This window comes from Atractosteus spatula, chromosome 22, assembly GCF_055471065.1.
Source record: "Atractosteus spatula isolate fAtrSpa1 chromosome 22, fAtrSpa1.hap1, whole genome shotgun sequence".
NCBI classification, from domain to species: Eukaryota; Metazoa; Chordata; class Actinopteri; order Semionotiformes; family Lepisosteidae; genus Atractosteus; species Atractosteus spatula.
Window position 1 is genome coordinate 16075306 of NC_142727.1, and position 15822 is coordinate 16091127.

Here is a 15822-nt window from a genome sequence, read left to right on the forward strand (position 1 = left end):
ACATTGCAAGAGATATAATAAATATATTCGTTCCTAGATAAAAAAACAAACAAACTGCCCGAGTGTCGCAGCAGTGTATCCTATGCAGCGCTCCTAAAGCTCGAAGAAACTGAATATTGATCATTTGACAGCTGTTAATCTTGATGTGCCATCACTATTATGGCATAAAAACCGGCAGATCAATGGCGCTATTAAATTAAGGGGATGATATAATTGGGGAGGTGAGATCTTATTGTGTACTGGGGTGACTCGGCTCTGTCGATTGGCGCTGGTGCCCACCTTGTCCCTCTGGTGGCATGCCGTAGGCCTTGAACTCCAGACTGCATCCGCATGGCGCTATATCCTCTCCTGCCCCGGCCGAGGCGTCATGCCCTGCTGTGAGCCGCCCGGCCCGCCTATACGCACCGCTGGGGGTCCCCGACTTCGGGCGGGGTTCTCCAGCGCCTGCGGAGGCCCTGGCCCCGAGTGTCGCCACACTCAGGGGGCAGCTGTGCCAGCTCTGTGCCCCCTGGCCCCCGGCCTGCTGTCGTTCTCTCAGAGCTGTTCAGAAGGGGACAGACTAGTGCTCCACGCTGGTTCTCTGTCCACGGACATGCACAGCTCAGGGGTTCCTCCTTTGCGGCTCCAAGCATGTGCAGGGAGGGGTAGAAAGCTCAGGAATGTAGTCTTGGCTGTCTAGCTCCTTGCTAATTTTTCAATTTAGGAACACGTTTATTTTCCTTTGTTTGTAAACAAACAAACTTCTCCATGACCGGAATCACCAGTAGAAACTGATTAAATCCTCTGTATTTTCCGCTCTATTCTGCATCTTCTTCCTCATTTTATGTTCCACGTCTGCTCCGGATTAAAGATGTTTCTCAATAGAAATTTGTTCGTCTTTTTTTAGACCTTTGATGGCGCTGAAGAAGGTAGAAAAAAGCTGGCCGGAGCTGCAAGAAAGGTGAACCTGTTTGACATCACCATTGTCTACCTCAATGGCACACCTCTGGGACCTGTACTTTGCAGGAATCTGTGTCTTTCCTCCTAATATCTGTGCCTCCATTTGCGTTGCTTGTTTGTTACAGGAGAGTGTAATACAGAACCTCGTCATGCTATTTTTGTCACTTTTGCTTAGCTTTGCCTCCTGTGGGAAAAGAATTGAAAAGCAACAGGGTTACAGTACTGTATGCATGTCTGCTTGGGCAGCGCTTGGTGCCTGAAACCTGGTGTGTGTCTCTCTCAGCGTGACGCGGATTCGGCAGAAGCTCAGCACAGTGGCCAGCACAGGTGAGAGCAGTTTCATCTCCGCGTCCCCCTCAGCCAACCAGAAAGACAGAAGGAAACACGGCACCCCCACATACCTGCCCAGGTAACCATTACCTGCAAATCAAAGTCTGGAAGGCTTGCTTCCAGAAAATAATGTAAAAAAATATTCAAATGAATAAATCGGTGCTTTTCAGTTTTATTGTAATGAAGCACTGTATTCCATATGATTGCCCAAATTATAATTTGCCATATTGTACATGTATGTGCTTTATGCTGTATGATATTTAGACTTCTGTGCTAGTATAGGACTAAAAAGTTAACAGTCTTACTCACCCTCATTAGTAAGGCCAATTAATGACCAAACATATTTAGAAACTCAGTGATAAGTGGTTGTTTCTTCTGAGTTTTTTTAGAAGGGTTTGAAAAAAATTTGTTTCAAAGTACAGTGGCTGCTCAAGCAGGTCTGTGGGGTAACTGAGCTACAAAACACCACCTAATATCCGAACCTATTCTGTTCACTGTCCCCCAGCCTGAGAGACCAGAGGAGGAAGGCGAGAAGCCGAGATCCTCATCTTCCTGGAGATGGCAGGTAAAGTTGTTGGGACATCCTGACTGCTTTGCGTTTTATTGGCCAAAAACTGTGCATCAGGTGTTGTTCTAAACTGTTTCAGAGTTTATTTTCAGAAAATAATGGCATTTGTATGCTATTACTTTCTAGGGTAGAATATTATTAATCCACAGGAATCATCCAGGAAAACAATATTGTTAATATCACTTTTTGTACTAAAAAGAAATGAAGGCATGGAAGAATACATGAATGAATGAATAAGAATCGTAAATTTGTGTTTCAGTCATTATAAATGAATCGTTATGGATTAACAGCTATTGATACCATCCTATGATAAGTGATAAACAGAAAAGTTTAAGCACAGTGTGCAATTCAGGATCAAAACCTAGATATTTAATAAAACCCAGACTGACAATTTTGTTGTCAGATTATTTTCCCCAAAATACTATAAGTCAATATATTACATTATAGTAAATATATTAAAATTGTTTGCAGACAAGGGGAGGATATTTGGCGCATCTGATTTGTTTGGTTTGTAGCAGCCAGTTGGTCTGAGGACTTCATCCAGCTGGTGGTGGGATAGTCTTTGAAGAGGGTAATTTGTTCCAGACTCCCACAGTCATTTGAGTACAGAAGTGCCTCCTCATTTGCTTTCTCTTATGGCTTAAAAAGGCAGTGTTCATTTTCTGGTTTTGATGTTTTATAAAAAGGACACAGAGTGCTTTTACTCAGTTCAAGCCTAAATAATATTTTCTCCAAGTCTAACAAAAGTGTGACTGATATATATTGTTTCCAAATTACAAATACACAATATACACTATTTTACAGCCATACAGATATTTATAAATTCTGTGAGAAACAGATCTGTACTTTGATATTCTGCTGAATTCCCTGTGTAACTGTGGCACAAACACCATCAAGAGAACAGAGAGACCCTTTGTCTTATTCAAAAAACGATCCTACTCAGGAAAAAGTATTCCCTAAATGGATTCTAAACAAATGGGGACATTTTTACCAGCTGCTAACAATGGGTTACAAAACAAAATGCGGGATTTCTTATAGCCTGGCCAATGCCACAGACAGGAGATCAGTATTTCTACAAACATAAAACAACAGATCCTTTTACAGGAACAAAGTTGGTCCCTTTAGTATGTGTTCCTTAGTCCCAGTCTAAGAAGGAAGCAATTCTGTTATGCCTTCTGTCTTCTGTTCCTCTCACTTTTATTATATTTGTTCTGCAGTTTCTGTCTGCTCTATTTATCCCGTCTTTGGGCCTAAATTTCCCATGAGAGATGACTTAATGATTCATTGGCAATTTGTTTAATCCCAGTCAAAAATTAGTAGAATCGTTTGACTGTTTCAAAAACCACAGGCAGTTGTGAAAACACTCAAAAAGTACCCTTTGTTTACAATAGGGTACTGTGATGTGAAATCACATAACATAAACATTTTGATGCCCCTGAGCTGTAACAATTATAGATCTTATCTTAAGACTGGTAGCTTTTTTTTTTTTTTACTCTTTCTTTTCTGTCAGCCAGAGCTTGACAACGGGAGAATGATGTGGTCCTGTCCCGACAGAAAACTGATGTTTTCTTGTTAGCAGGAGCAAACACGAAGCTGCAGCTGCACGTGTCACTGAGAGACCCAGCCCAGAGCACGCTCAGAGTGAAACGGAGAAACGACGGGGAGACCTGGCACTTTCCACTCTGCGGCAGCGAGCACAGCGGGAGAGGCAGGTAGGCTGTAGCAGAAACCTGGATATGAGCGGGTTAACTTCAGCCCAGAGCCGGATCAAGCCTTTACTACAGGGGTTAAATGTGGCCGAAAAAAACATGAATAATGTATCTCTGAAAATGCCATTCCTGCCTTGGGGGCGGATGTTTTTGTGGGGAACATGTTGGTCTGCTCTTCATCCTTTTGCAGCAGATCAAGGACTCCGGACACAGGCGACAGGATCACGAATGTCAAATGGAGAATGAATTCCTGTAAGGGCACTCTGTTTCTTAAGCCGTACTGGACGTCTGGAGGGGGTAGAAAATAACTTCACTTTCGCTTGGAAACCCTGCAGATGGAGCAGTTTGTCCTGTTCGACCAAGGCCACCTTGCTTGTTTGGCGGCCGAGTTGCTGGTCCGTCTCAGAATCCCTCCTGACTGTTCGTCGGGACAGGAAAGAGCGAGCAGTTCCAGACACCCAGCTCCTTTGTGAAGAGAGGGTGCTTTCTTGTTACCAGTGCGCGTGTGCGCTCTGAATTTCCACCTTCAGGGTCGCCTGCAGCGATGATTGTTTTAGTGTTACTGGGGGAGGTAAAAGACAAAAATCCGCCCTGAACATTTGGGGTGACGTTGCGTTGGCTCAGCTCAGCCCTCTCTTGCTCTTGCTCTTGCTCTTGGTCTTTAAAGCACTTTTTGTCTTTATTTCGTTTCAGGATCACGCTGCAGCCTTGCACTTCATGGAGAATAAGGCCTTTGCCCAGCAGTTTGTGAATTCCCTCATCCGAGAGCTGCTGTGTGATGAGCTGATCCCAGACCTGCTGATTGAGGTGTTTTCAAGGGAGTCTGTACAGGTGTTGGACACGATCTCTGGTTCCTCAGTATTTTCTCCCCTTGCTGCTGCAGTGGCCGCAGTCAGGTCCCTAGCTGCACAATACCCTGCGGCGTTGTCATTTCTTTGCCTCTCAGCTGTTATCTCAAGCACCACGCTGCTCTGCACCTCCAAACCCAGGTCAGATCGTACACACCTTTTGTCTCACTGTGGTCTACTGCAGGTCAGCTTTTCAGGCACATTTTCTTCACATCTGTGACCTTTTTATTTGCTATGAGGGTCTTTAATCTCTATTTTACAAACTAACTGAAATGTGTAGAATGTGCATTTTATTTTCTTCCCCATGTTTCCCTTATTGGTCCATACAGTGTCCTGCTCCCTGTTTTTGACTTGTCATTGCTTCATTCAAGTTGCTCATACAGTATTTCATCTACAGAGGCGTGTTTTTGTGTATGAAAGAATAGAGCCATCCTGGAATTAACTCATGGTTTGGCCAGCGCTTGACTTTCTCTCTTCATGCTTTGTCTCCAGGGCTCTTCTGTGAAACACGCTGCTAAAGACACTGCAAAGAGAAGCAGACATGTAGGGTAAGTTTCTTTTTCTTTTTCTTTTTTAAAAGCAGTTTATAATTATAGGAAGGTGTACAACAACAAACATTTGTGTGTGATTCCCAGTTTGACGCCTATAGCTGCACACAAAATATCATTTTTAATTCACAAACTCATATCGTTGTAAGGGAAATTCTGATTCCTGTCGCTGAAAAGCCATACAGAACTGTGGTCATTCTTGTCACCTCTGTACAATGACACTCCTTTGGAAAACAGGCTAGGCTGCCCACCAGTACCCTTCACAGAGATACAAAGAAGGAAGCCAGGAACAATCAGACCATCATCCTAGAGCACACTGTAGGAACCATGAGTGGCAGCTCTGCTTCTATTACTGACGCATCTCAGACTCTTCTTCTGTGCTAATTCTTAAACTTTAGATCTTGCTTCTGGGACTGTAAATTCTGTTTTTGGGAACATAGTGACCTCCTGAGGCCATGCCTGCAAAAGAAATAAAGGTGAAAAAGTGTTGTGAATCTGTAAAACCCCCTTCAGGCCTTGTCATCACGGCTGATTTACCTTGAAGAGCTTGCTTGTGAAGGAGCAGTTGAAAGTGATTTGCACCTGTGCTAAAAAGGGGTTAAATGGCCTCCGTAGTTTACACATAGTGCAAAGCCAGATAGTCACAGTGAAGTTACTATTATACCAGATGGCGAGGCGATACCCAGACTGGCTCTCCATGTCCTTCGAGGTCCAGGGGCAGTGCGACTGCAGTGGAAAGCCTAATGCCGCTGTCCGGTTGGGTGCTCGATGAGCTTCTGGAGGAAGTGCTGCACGACGTGTCCGCAGAAGTGATCCGGACCTCAGTGAAGGACTTGGTGGACACTCACCTGGCCCAGGCAGCTGTCCACCACTGCGCCTCGGACGTCCTGTCTGAGACACTGGCTCTGCTCCTCCCGGAAGTGGTAAGCCCCCGCTGACCGACCTCATGTGGTGGGGGGACCCGGAGAAGTCGAACGATTTCCCCCTGGCGCTTCTCTGTGAGTCAGCCGAGGACAGCTGTCCAGGATAAATCGTCGTCTCTGATTTCACTGACTCGCTTTCAGCTAAAGGAAACAGTTGACACTACTGTTAATGCACATATAGTGCCAGAATATTGACAGAAGAAACGCAGAGCTTTTTTTAGCAATGTGTGTTTGAGACAATTAAATTAACATGAATAATATGTATAACATGCAGCTTATTTTTGGGTAATTCTATATATAGATTTGTTTATGTTGGAACAGATACATTGCGTTCAGCCCTGTGATTTCTGTTGATTCTAAGTTAATTGCAGAGTGGAAAAGTCAGTATTTGGTTGTACATGCCTCTGAGGCATAACTGCATTAAGTCTGTGAGCCGCTGAGGTTAATAAACTGCACAATCATTTGAGGCGCTCTGCGAAGCTTTTGCTGCAGCCACTTTGTGTAAATTGTGTTTTGGGATCCTTTAGGATGAAAAACACTAGACAAATGCAAGGTGTTCATAATTATTATATATCCTGAAAACATAAGTTCAAACGATTAGAAGTTTAAATGCTTCAACTTCCTTTGTTCATTCATTCTTGAATAAAAAACAAAACTTTCAGAAAATAGCAGAGGGCAATCTGCTGTGTCCCATCTCGAGAGGCGAAGGCATAGGACCTTCTTGAGCTTCACTGGCCCCATCTCTCTCAATGAAGAAACAAACATATTGTGACACGTCATGCAATACTGTGTTATTCCATCTCTGTTCTGGAAGGAGGAGGCATGGAGACATGGCAGCTAGTGCCTCACAGTTCTGAGGTTGCGGGTTCGATTCCCCCTTGTGCTTGTGCTTTCTCCTGGTGCTCCAGGTTTCCTCACGCTGCTCAAAGCTGTTCTGGTCCACGAAAAAAAACACACACATCTGTCATTTGGACTGGTGTGTGCTTTGCGATGGGCTGGTGTCGCCTGGACAGGCTCCAGCTTTGCCACGAATAAGCTTCTCTCTGATGATGGGTCGATATTGCGGAGGTCGAGCAGGAATTGGGCTGGTAATGTGGCGTCTGTGCTCGGTCTGCTTAAGGCGAGGGCGGCCCAGGAGGAGGCAGAGCTGGAGGCCGAGCTGGAGGAAGAGCTGCTCCCTGAGGTGGTGGCCCAGGAGGCCAGGGAGGTCGCCCTGTCAGTGCTGGCCGAACACGACTCCGAGACCGCTGCCTGCCAGCTCGCCCAGGTACAGCGCACGGACGCTTATATCCGGCTTTCTATTCTGTGTAGCTTTCTAAAGAGTGAAAGGCATTATAATACCAGTTCGAAATGGATTAGACACGAGTGTAGTGGTTGCAAGTAACTGTTTAAATACACACACACTCTGTATGATTAATTAATGATTACATCCTGACACTTGTTAAAAAAAAGCCAGCAACATGGTAGAGGTCAATTCCAACCAGTTTCTGTCACTGATAATACAGATGATGAAGAACTTAAAGATTGATTTTGCTACCTCTAAAATGTCCTCCGAGTATGAATACTAATATTTTGTGCTTTTTAGCACATCCGTTTTATCTCCTTTACTAAAAAGAGCAAGCTATGTGTCCTGTACTGGGTTTTGTAGATATGGTAGTGACGTACTGTAACATAATATGTCCAGTTGGCATCAGGATAGCTTCACTCTGAACCTCTGATTCGTTAAATACCGTGGATTATCTGTGACATATTCAGAACTATGTGGAAAATAAATCAAAATATATCAGTTTTAGACATGAAAGTGCCGAGGTTTTAAAACCTTGACATTCATAATTATTATGAAGCCTGAAAACATTAGTTCAAATGCTCAGGGTGAGTGGAATGGAAAAGAAACCTGAGGGTGCAGGTTAATGCAACCAGGCACTCTGCTTTTCATAATCTGTTTTCGTGAAAGTTAGTAAAAATAAGCATGTTCCCGTTCCTGTCTTTCCAGTCTGCTTGTAGATGTAAATGTGGAGGTCCTCTGTACCTGCTGCAGTGTGTGCTTTCTTGCGGCTTTACTCTGCAGGTCAGCCATTATGCAACCAGAAGGCTGCTGGACGTGTTCCTGATGGGTCACTTGGTGGAGCTGGCAGCCAGCCAGGGACAGTGCTTTCTGGAAAAGGAACTGTCAGGGAGGCTCTTGGACAGTAGGTGTCATCTATATAGCTGGATATGTCCCCTCCACATGTATTCAACAAAAAGGACATGGAGTTTTTATGATTTATTAAAGGCAACATTTATTTAAGGGACATGGAATGTCATTACCTTAGGTGATCTCTCACCACACACAGCCCCTGTTCTAAAACTTTCAACCGCCTAAAGCATGAGAGATGCATGTACTGTAGTAACATCTGGGGTGAAGGCAGTCTGCGAACAGACTGGAACAGTTAACTAATGTATTTACAGTTACAGTTACATTTACTTTACCGTCCACATGTGTGACTTATTTAAGTGTGTGGAAGAGTTCTCTTTATAGGAAAGCAAAGGCCGTTTACGTTTTGACTTAAATGCTCTTACTGCAGTACTGTATACTATACAGATGGCTGCAACAGTAGTGCTTCTCATAACAGTTTAGTGCATTGATAGACGTTATATTCAGAAGTGGACTTTTATACTTAATATCAGACTATTTAGAAGGACGACAGCCTTATCCAAACATTTAGAAACACCCTCAAACTGACACTTTTGCAGCACATGACTTTCAAGATGCTCGTCTTCAGGTAAAGAGGTAAAACACGCATGTACAGTACTACTTTCCAGTCTGTTCTCTCGTTTCTTTTGCAGGCTGGATGATAGAGATCTTCATCCACCAGTTGTTCAGTGTCCAGAGGCTCCGAGAGCAGACCCTGCAGAGCGCGCCTGTCCGGAGTCACCACCAGCAGATCGTTACTGATGTGGTGAGGGTCTGGCCTGAAAGACCAATCTGAGGCCATTCCGATCCGAGGGTCTCAAGGCAGTCGCGCGTTTGTGTCTCGGGCTGTGATTCTGTTTGTTACATGGTTTAGAAAGTGGGTCCTAGATTTCAGGGCTTTTGTGTAGCAGTGATGTTCAAGTTTCTGATGTATTTGTCCAGGGCACTGGAGTATTTCACCTTGAGTGATCTACGGCACATTTTCTGTGACTGTTGGGGATTCTTCCAATGGCGAAATGGAAAGATGCACAAACATGGAAAGGTTGAAATGTTTTATAAAGGAAGTCTTTATTATGAAATGAAATGTTTATCTGTTTTTCCTTCTTTGGTACAATAACTGTAATGAGATATAAGGGGAATGGGAAATGCGTAGTTTTCCCACATTAGATTCAGCTTAGTTTGTAAATACTCCTGTAAGGCTTAACCTGATACTTTGTTCAAGCTTGATATAAAGAAATTGTAAAAACAAAATGCCTAACACCTCTGCTCTAAGCAACAGTGTAGCTGGGGAAGAGTAGAGTAGAGGAGCTTATTGCCATACGTACATGTACACAGGAATTCTTATTCGCGCTGATCTCTTGGAACATGCACAGTACATCAGACAACACCACGCAAACCAGACATAACAAAAACATACAAACATGATAAATAATAGCAACACGAACAATACATACGTTGTAGTAGTACCTGGTAGACTATGCAAAAACTGCATAGTGCAGAGGTGAATTGGGCCACTGAGGCACTGCTGTTGAGAATGCACACTGCAGCAGGTGGAAGCTGTTCTTAAGCCTTGTGGTCCATTTTGTAGTTCCAGAGCACAGGGGAGAGAACAGCCTCCTTAACACAGCTCAGCCAGGTAGGATTGCAGAGTTTTCTGCAGTAAGCTGTTGCTCTCCCTGACCCAACACACACACACACGAAAGGGGGTCAAGCTCCGAGCCGTCACCCAGCCTTGTGACAGTTTTGCGTTTGTGTTCCACCAGATCCTGGATGTGATCCTGTCTGAGCTGACCGAGTCCGTGGATGAGGACATGGGAGACCTGCTGGAATACGAGCAGCTGATGGAGGAAGGGACTCCTCTCTGAAAGCTGGTCAGGAAACAGAACTGGGGGGTTAGAATGCAGGAGGAATTAATACCTTTTTCTTTGTACCCGTATTTATTATGAAAGGGAATGGGCCGATCCTTTTGAAAACATAGCAATTTCATCACCTATCAATTATCCTAGGACAGGAAATGATAGAGATAATTATTTAGTAAAAAATTAGAAAAAGGATTTATCTGAGCTGCAGGTCTGAGGTTTTGATTTCTAAGTTGCCTGTTTGTTGTTCATGATATTGAAAACTGGAAGGAAAGGATAGGAACCTCTTTTATTAAAGCATTTCACCTGTAAGGATTTTCACTGCATATTTGCAATAACTTAATGGGACGGTATGTTGTACAGTGTGTAACAGAAACAAATAAAATTTTAAGTACACTTTTTTGGCCTTTGTCCTCTTTTTTTTAGGATCATGATCATTTAGGCATCAAAACATTCTCAAAGTCATAATGCAGTTCAGGGAAAGTAAAAGTACCTTATTACATATCTGTTTTTTATAAGTTGCAGCTTGTACAAACTGCTGTGGAAATGCAAAACATATTTTAATATTAGATACAAATTGAATATCTTATTTAATATCTCTAATGACTCTGACAATGCATTTTAACACAAATAGACTGAAAACATTTAATATTACTTGCCTTATAACCAAAGACCATACACTCTGTGAAAACCTGACATGGATCATACTCCAAATGCAATGCAAGCCACTGCCTGTGTGGGACTCAAAACAAAGACCAGGTGTACCGCAGCCCAGAGGAAGTGGGAAACAGGATCCAGTTCAGTGTGTTCTCTCTGTGTTTAGTCTTGGTGCTCTTGGAGCTGTGTGGAGTGGAGCTGGCAGAGCAACCACAGCCCCAGCTTGAGCAAACAGCCAGCCCTCAGCCTTACCCCCTGGTGTGAAGTAGCAGACAGGACTTATTGTTCCTCAGGCTCTCTTTTAAATCCCCACTGTTGAGCACAGAAGAATGGAGGAGCCATAGTAACCAGCATAAACCACAACTCTGGACTTGCCTGTTCTGTCAGTGCACACCACAGGAAAAAATACTGCGTTCCTCAATTTATGGCTACTTTTCCTAAATCTGCTTTTACTGGTTGTTTGTCCCTTTCTTTCAGAGACCATTCATAATGTGACATTTGGGGCAGGAGTCAGTTTCAGCTCCAGATCCCTCAAGTCCTCTGAAAGTGGTACGTCTTGGTTTTGCAGACATCTGAGACAGATACAAGAAGTCTGTAAGGAGGGTTTAGAATCCCTACACTTCTACCTCCACAAGTAACTCATGAGTGTGGAGAGGAGTAAACTGCACCCCCTTGTAGAGTATAGCTCTATGCATGTGTTGTTCTTTTCAAGGTGGCTCTTATTGAAAACCCCAAATCAAGCTACTGCTTGAAGCTGAGTAACTTGGCTTGTGGGGTGAACAGATACTGCAGACCTGTCATTGATAGCAGGTGTGGCACTGAAGACAGCTTCTGGAGTTCCTGGTGTATGTCGTGTTTTTGTTTCTTCAATTTCCAGGAAAACGCCCAGCTGTGTAAATGGGTGCAAATGTTTCTTGCATATAACACATCTAATAATAATCAATCATAATAAATTAGTGTATTTACAGTATGCAGCACTTTTTCTGGACACTCCACTCAAAGTGCAAGTAGGGACTCAGTGTGCAGCCCCACCTGGATGATGCTCCAGTCCGCTCCCCACACACCAGCTCTCAGTGGGGAGGAGAGCAGAGTGATGAGGCCAGTTCAGAGACGGGGGGTATTAGGTCATGGCCAGGGGTAAATTTGCCCAGGAAACCAAATAGCTACATGGATTGAATGCCTTGTCTCCATCACAGCCTTTTGTTTTCCAAGTTAAACACATTAGCTGCTTAGATTAATAATAAGTACAGAGGCAGTAAATTGAGCAGTGTGTGATAAACGTGTACAGATGAGATGTCACATATCTGTGGTGCAACACTGGGGCAAACCGGATAGTAGAATAGGGAGTGTCCTGGTGAGAAGTGAGCACCTACGTATTTTTAAACATTTAGCTCCAGTATATTTCAAAAGCAGAAAAAAAGCTACCTGTGGCGTCAGTCTGTGCCCACGCCCACATGAATGACATCCCTCGCAGGCCACGCCCCGTCTACCTGTTCGCCAGGTGCTGCTGGAGAGAAGAGAGCTGAGTGAGTTTGTTCTGCGACTTTTATTTTTTTTTTTACTCGTATGTAGACAAATAATTATATAATTTTCAATTATGTAGTCCAAATCTCCCAGAAGAATGCATGTGTTTTCTTTGGGAAATAGCGGTTTTTCTAATGTTATTCGTTTGGTTGCGGTTTGGTATTGACGATATAGGTTCTTATATTAGTGGTAAAAATCGCTGATAGCAACCAGTACTCCTACTTTTAAATGGTCTTTGAGTTCTAAATTCCTAAACTCTTTTTGTGTTTTCAGTTTGGTGGCTTTTGGCAGGACAAGGTTGGCTTTTAACTACCCGGAGTATAAACGTAAGTATAAACCCTTGTTTCTTAGTCCATACGTATGTCTTGAAAACTATCCTGAAAACAGAGCGTTGAGAAGCAACTTTACAAACGAAAATTCAAATTAGAAAACACCTAGACAGTTTTGTGTTAATTATTCCTCGGTACAAGTCTTGCTGACCAGAAGCAAAAAAGTGAACCTGCTGCCTATAGCACACACGTTTTGCTAAAACTAGGATGATTGTTTTTAATCTGGCGGTGGTGTGCGTGAAACCGTTTTCGCTTCCAAAATTGTATCACAAATGTTTGTGTTACAAGGAAGATTTAAAACTTGAATGTACCGCCATTAACCTGATAGAGTTTACAATGTATTGTTCACGTGTTAATTTGTTGCAAAAAATACTAATGAAGCTAAACGTCGTGGAAATAGTTCATACTTCATTGATAGATATGTAGCCTGCTTTAGGTACTTGCACACATTCAATTTAGAAGTTTAAATCCTTCTAAGCCGGAGCATTTTGGGGCACCCAAAGCTACTGTGAACTGGCAACTACGCTTTTTTAACTGATAACGTATTATTCGCGCAAGGTCGATCTTTCTAGCTAGGAGAATTTCGAGATCCTATCTGTAACAGAAAGCTCTTCCACCTGAGCACAACTAATACCGATTTCTTTTGTTTTACAGGAAATGCAGAGAAGTTCAAATCTTCGTTCTGGTCACTGCCTCGACAGATCCCTTGGAGAAACAGTAATGTGTTGTATGTATCTGTGCTTTTCTGTATAGTTGCATGCAAATCGTTTTGTATTCTGCTTGCTTGTAAACTTCAATGTAGCGTTTAAATACCCAGCTGTGTTTTAACACTTTGTCATTTAAATGCATGCTAATTTTCATTTAAAACCTGTGCATCTGTCATATTGGAATGCTTTATGTTGTATGCAATTTTCGCTCAATAAATTGTTGATTGAACCTTGATTTTGTTCTTTCATTTCTTGTGCAGAGTTCTGTACCCCCTTGACCCCGAAAAACCCCGATGTTGGTGAGTTTTTTGGCGGAGAAATTTTGGTAACAGTTTGTGGCCGCAAGGGGACGCCCTATCGCTTTTTGACTTGAAAAGGTCAAAGGCTCCCCCCTTTTTAAGCGTGTCCAGATTTTCCCGCCAAAAAACTTAGTATCTGGGGTCTTTTTCAGGGTGTGGTAGCAATCAAGCCGAGCCTCACCCACCCCCCCTCATTGGAGTGGGGTAGGCGGGGGCTGGCTGATTGACCGCAGCTCTAGCCAAGCCCACTCGCTCCCGGCAGGAGAGGATGGCAGGTTGGTGGTGGCTTTGGTCCCTGCAGTGAGGCAGGTCTCCTGGTGTGGACTTAGAAGTCTGTCAGTTGCAAGCTGTGACTGATAGGCTGAGTCCGCCCTGGGTGCCTCCTCTCTCTCGGGCCGAGGCCATCTCCAGCCTGCCTTCCCCTCCTGCTGGGAGTGAGGGGGCTTGGCTAGAGCTATCCTCAGTTCTCCTCCCCCCAGGGCTATACCCACGCTCCCTCCTAGGGACCCTTTCCCCCCCCCATAGTCTATCTAAAAAGGCGGGAGTCTTCGCACTTTTCCAAGTCAAAGAAGTGCGGTCCGTGGCGCACGCTGCAAGACAACCCTTCGCACCTTCAAAAATACAGGACAATGCAGACAATGAAATCAAGAGTTTTTATTGCAGAATTCACAGCAAATACATTAGCAGCAGTCAACAGAAAACATGCAGGTCAACAATCAGATACAGCACTGAATCGGGATATTACAGATCAAGCCACTGGTAACAAAAATAAAATGTAAGAAAAAGCACACATTGTCAAGAATAAATTGCCGGAGATCGTCGGAGTGCAGAGAACCAGGAGCCGCAGCATATACAATAGCAGCAGTCAACAGAAAACATGCAGGTCAAGAATAAAATACAGCACTGAATCGGGACATTACAGATCAAGCCACTGGTAACAAAAATCAAATGTAACAAAAAGCACACATTGTCAAGAATAAATTGCCGGAGATCGTCGGAGTGCAGAGAACCAGGAGCCGCAGCACATACAATAGCAGCAGTCAACAGGAAACATGCAGGTTAAGAACAAGATAAATCGGTACATAAAGGGTACACTACAGTTCAAGCCACTGGTATCAAAAATCAAATGTAAGAAAAAGCACACATTGTCGAGAAGAACTTGCCAACGCTCGTCGAGTGGCTGGAGTGGATTGGAAAGGAGATCGTCGGAGCGCAGAGAAGCAGGAGCCGCTGAAACTGAAGGCAAAAGAAAAAGGATCAAGTCAACAGGATATCGGACTTGCAGAATCGATTAACTTGAAGTTCTGAAGTCTTTTAACTTTAATAAACTGCCCCAATAAAGAAACATACAAACACGCTCAAATTCAACAAGAAACCAATAGGTAACAGCATGAGAAATCACAGATACATCCCAGTCCCACCACTCCAATATTTAGAAAGTAGGTTATGAAGAAATAACCCTAAAAAAGAACCAGCGCTTTAGTGTTTCCTATTTGTATTCAGCAAAAGCACAACTAAACGAAAAGAATTGATAACATTAGTATAAAACCGTTCTGGTGTTAACATGCTGTGAAATACGTGTCGTCTTTAATACACGAATATAAATAGTATAGCGTAAGATAAGAATAAAATTTACCTCGGAAAAAAACACTTTAATAACTGGAGGCCGGTTTTTGAAATCCTTTTGTCACCTGGAGAAATAAGAAAACATACGAATTAGTACATTTAATCTTTGCAAAAGTTTATCATTTCGGAACGGAAAGCGAAAAGAGATTCCGAAAAGCAGAGATACTAACAGATACACAGTTACTAACTTTATACAGTAAATGATTCAAGATAAATTACAGCTTTTTCTCGTTAAACGAAAAAGAGCTAGAGATACCATGTCTTCAAAAAAATACTTACATGAAAGGTAGTATAAGAACGCTGAATGCAGACTTCCAGAACTTGGAGAGCACGCTCAAACAGAAGACTCATTTCGGCGTCCTAAAACACAAATTAAACAGGAACGAATGCAATTAACAAAAGTTGCAACAACAATACATTTTCGTCCAACTTTCCTCAAAGTGAAATTTGATTGTTTTGCATTTAAAATAAGAAAATTAGAAATAAAACGCAAACGCACCTAACGCCGCAGAACCTCGCCCCGCCGCCATCTCGCCGGACGCACCTGTGGAACAGGTGGACGGGGCGTGTCCGCTGGTGAAGGTCACTCTGGGGGCGGGCTCGGCTCCTGAATGACAGCTGTGCACTCGGCTACAAGGGCTCAACACTGACGTTACTGAAGATAAATAGAAACTTGAACTCGCCAAATCATAAATTTAGTATTTAACGGCTAAGGATTTTCAGAGAACCCGATTCAGTGACATTCCCCTACAAAACTGCTCGCCAGACTTGTTTAGCTTGCGG

The 15822-nt window shown here is 43.3% G+C and overlaps 1 protein-coding gene and 2 long non-coding RNA genes across 3 annotated transcripts; 2 read left to right on the plus strand and 1 right to left on the minus strand.

Annotated features, from left to right (window-relative positions):
- Positions 1-5888: 5888 nt before the first annotated feature.
- Positions 5889-8639, plus strand: LOC148816892 (uncharacterized). The gene is made up of 4 exons (XM_088939466.1): positions 5889-5940; positions 6774-7132; positions 7934-8054; positions 8599-8639. The coding sequence occupies exons 1-4, from the start codon at positions 5889-5891 to the stop codon at positions 8637-8639; spliced, it is 573 nt and encodes a 190-aa protein (XP_088795592.1).
- Positions 8640-8691: 52 nt separating this feature from the next.
- LOC148816893 (uncharacterized) lies at positions 8692-10290 on the plus strand. Its single transcript, XR_016094642.1, has 2 exons — positions 8692-8804; positions 9802-10290. It is a non-coding gene; the product is annotated as an uncharacterized LOC148816893 (long non-coding RNA).
- Positions 10291-14182: 3892 nt separating this feature from the next.
- Positions 14183-15567, minus strand: LOC148816894 (uncharacterized). The gene is made up of 4 exons (XR_016094726.1): positions 15539-15567; positions 15319-15399; positions 15050-15104; positions 14183-14649 (listed from the first exon to the last, which is right to left on the minus strand). It is a non-coding gene; the product is annotated as an uncharacterized LOC148816894 (long non-coding RNA).
- Between the last annotated feature and the right edge of the window lie 255 nt (positions 15568-15822).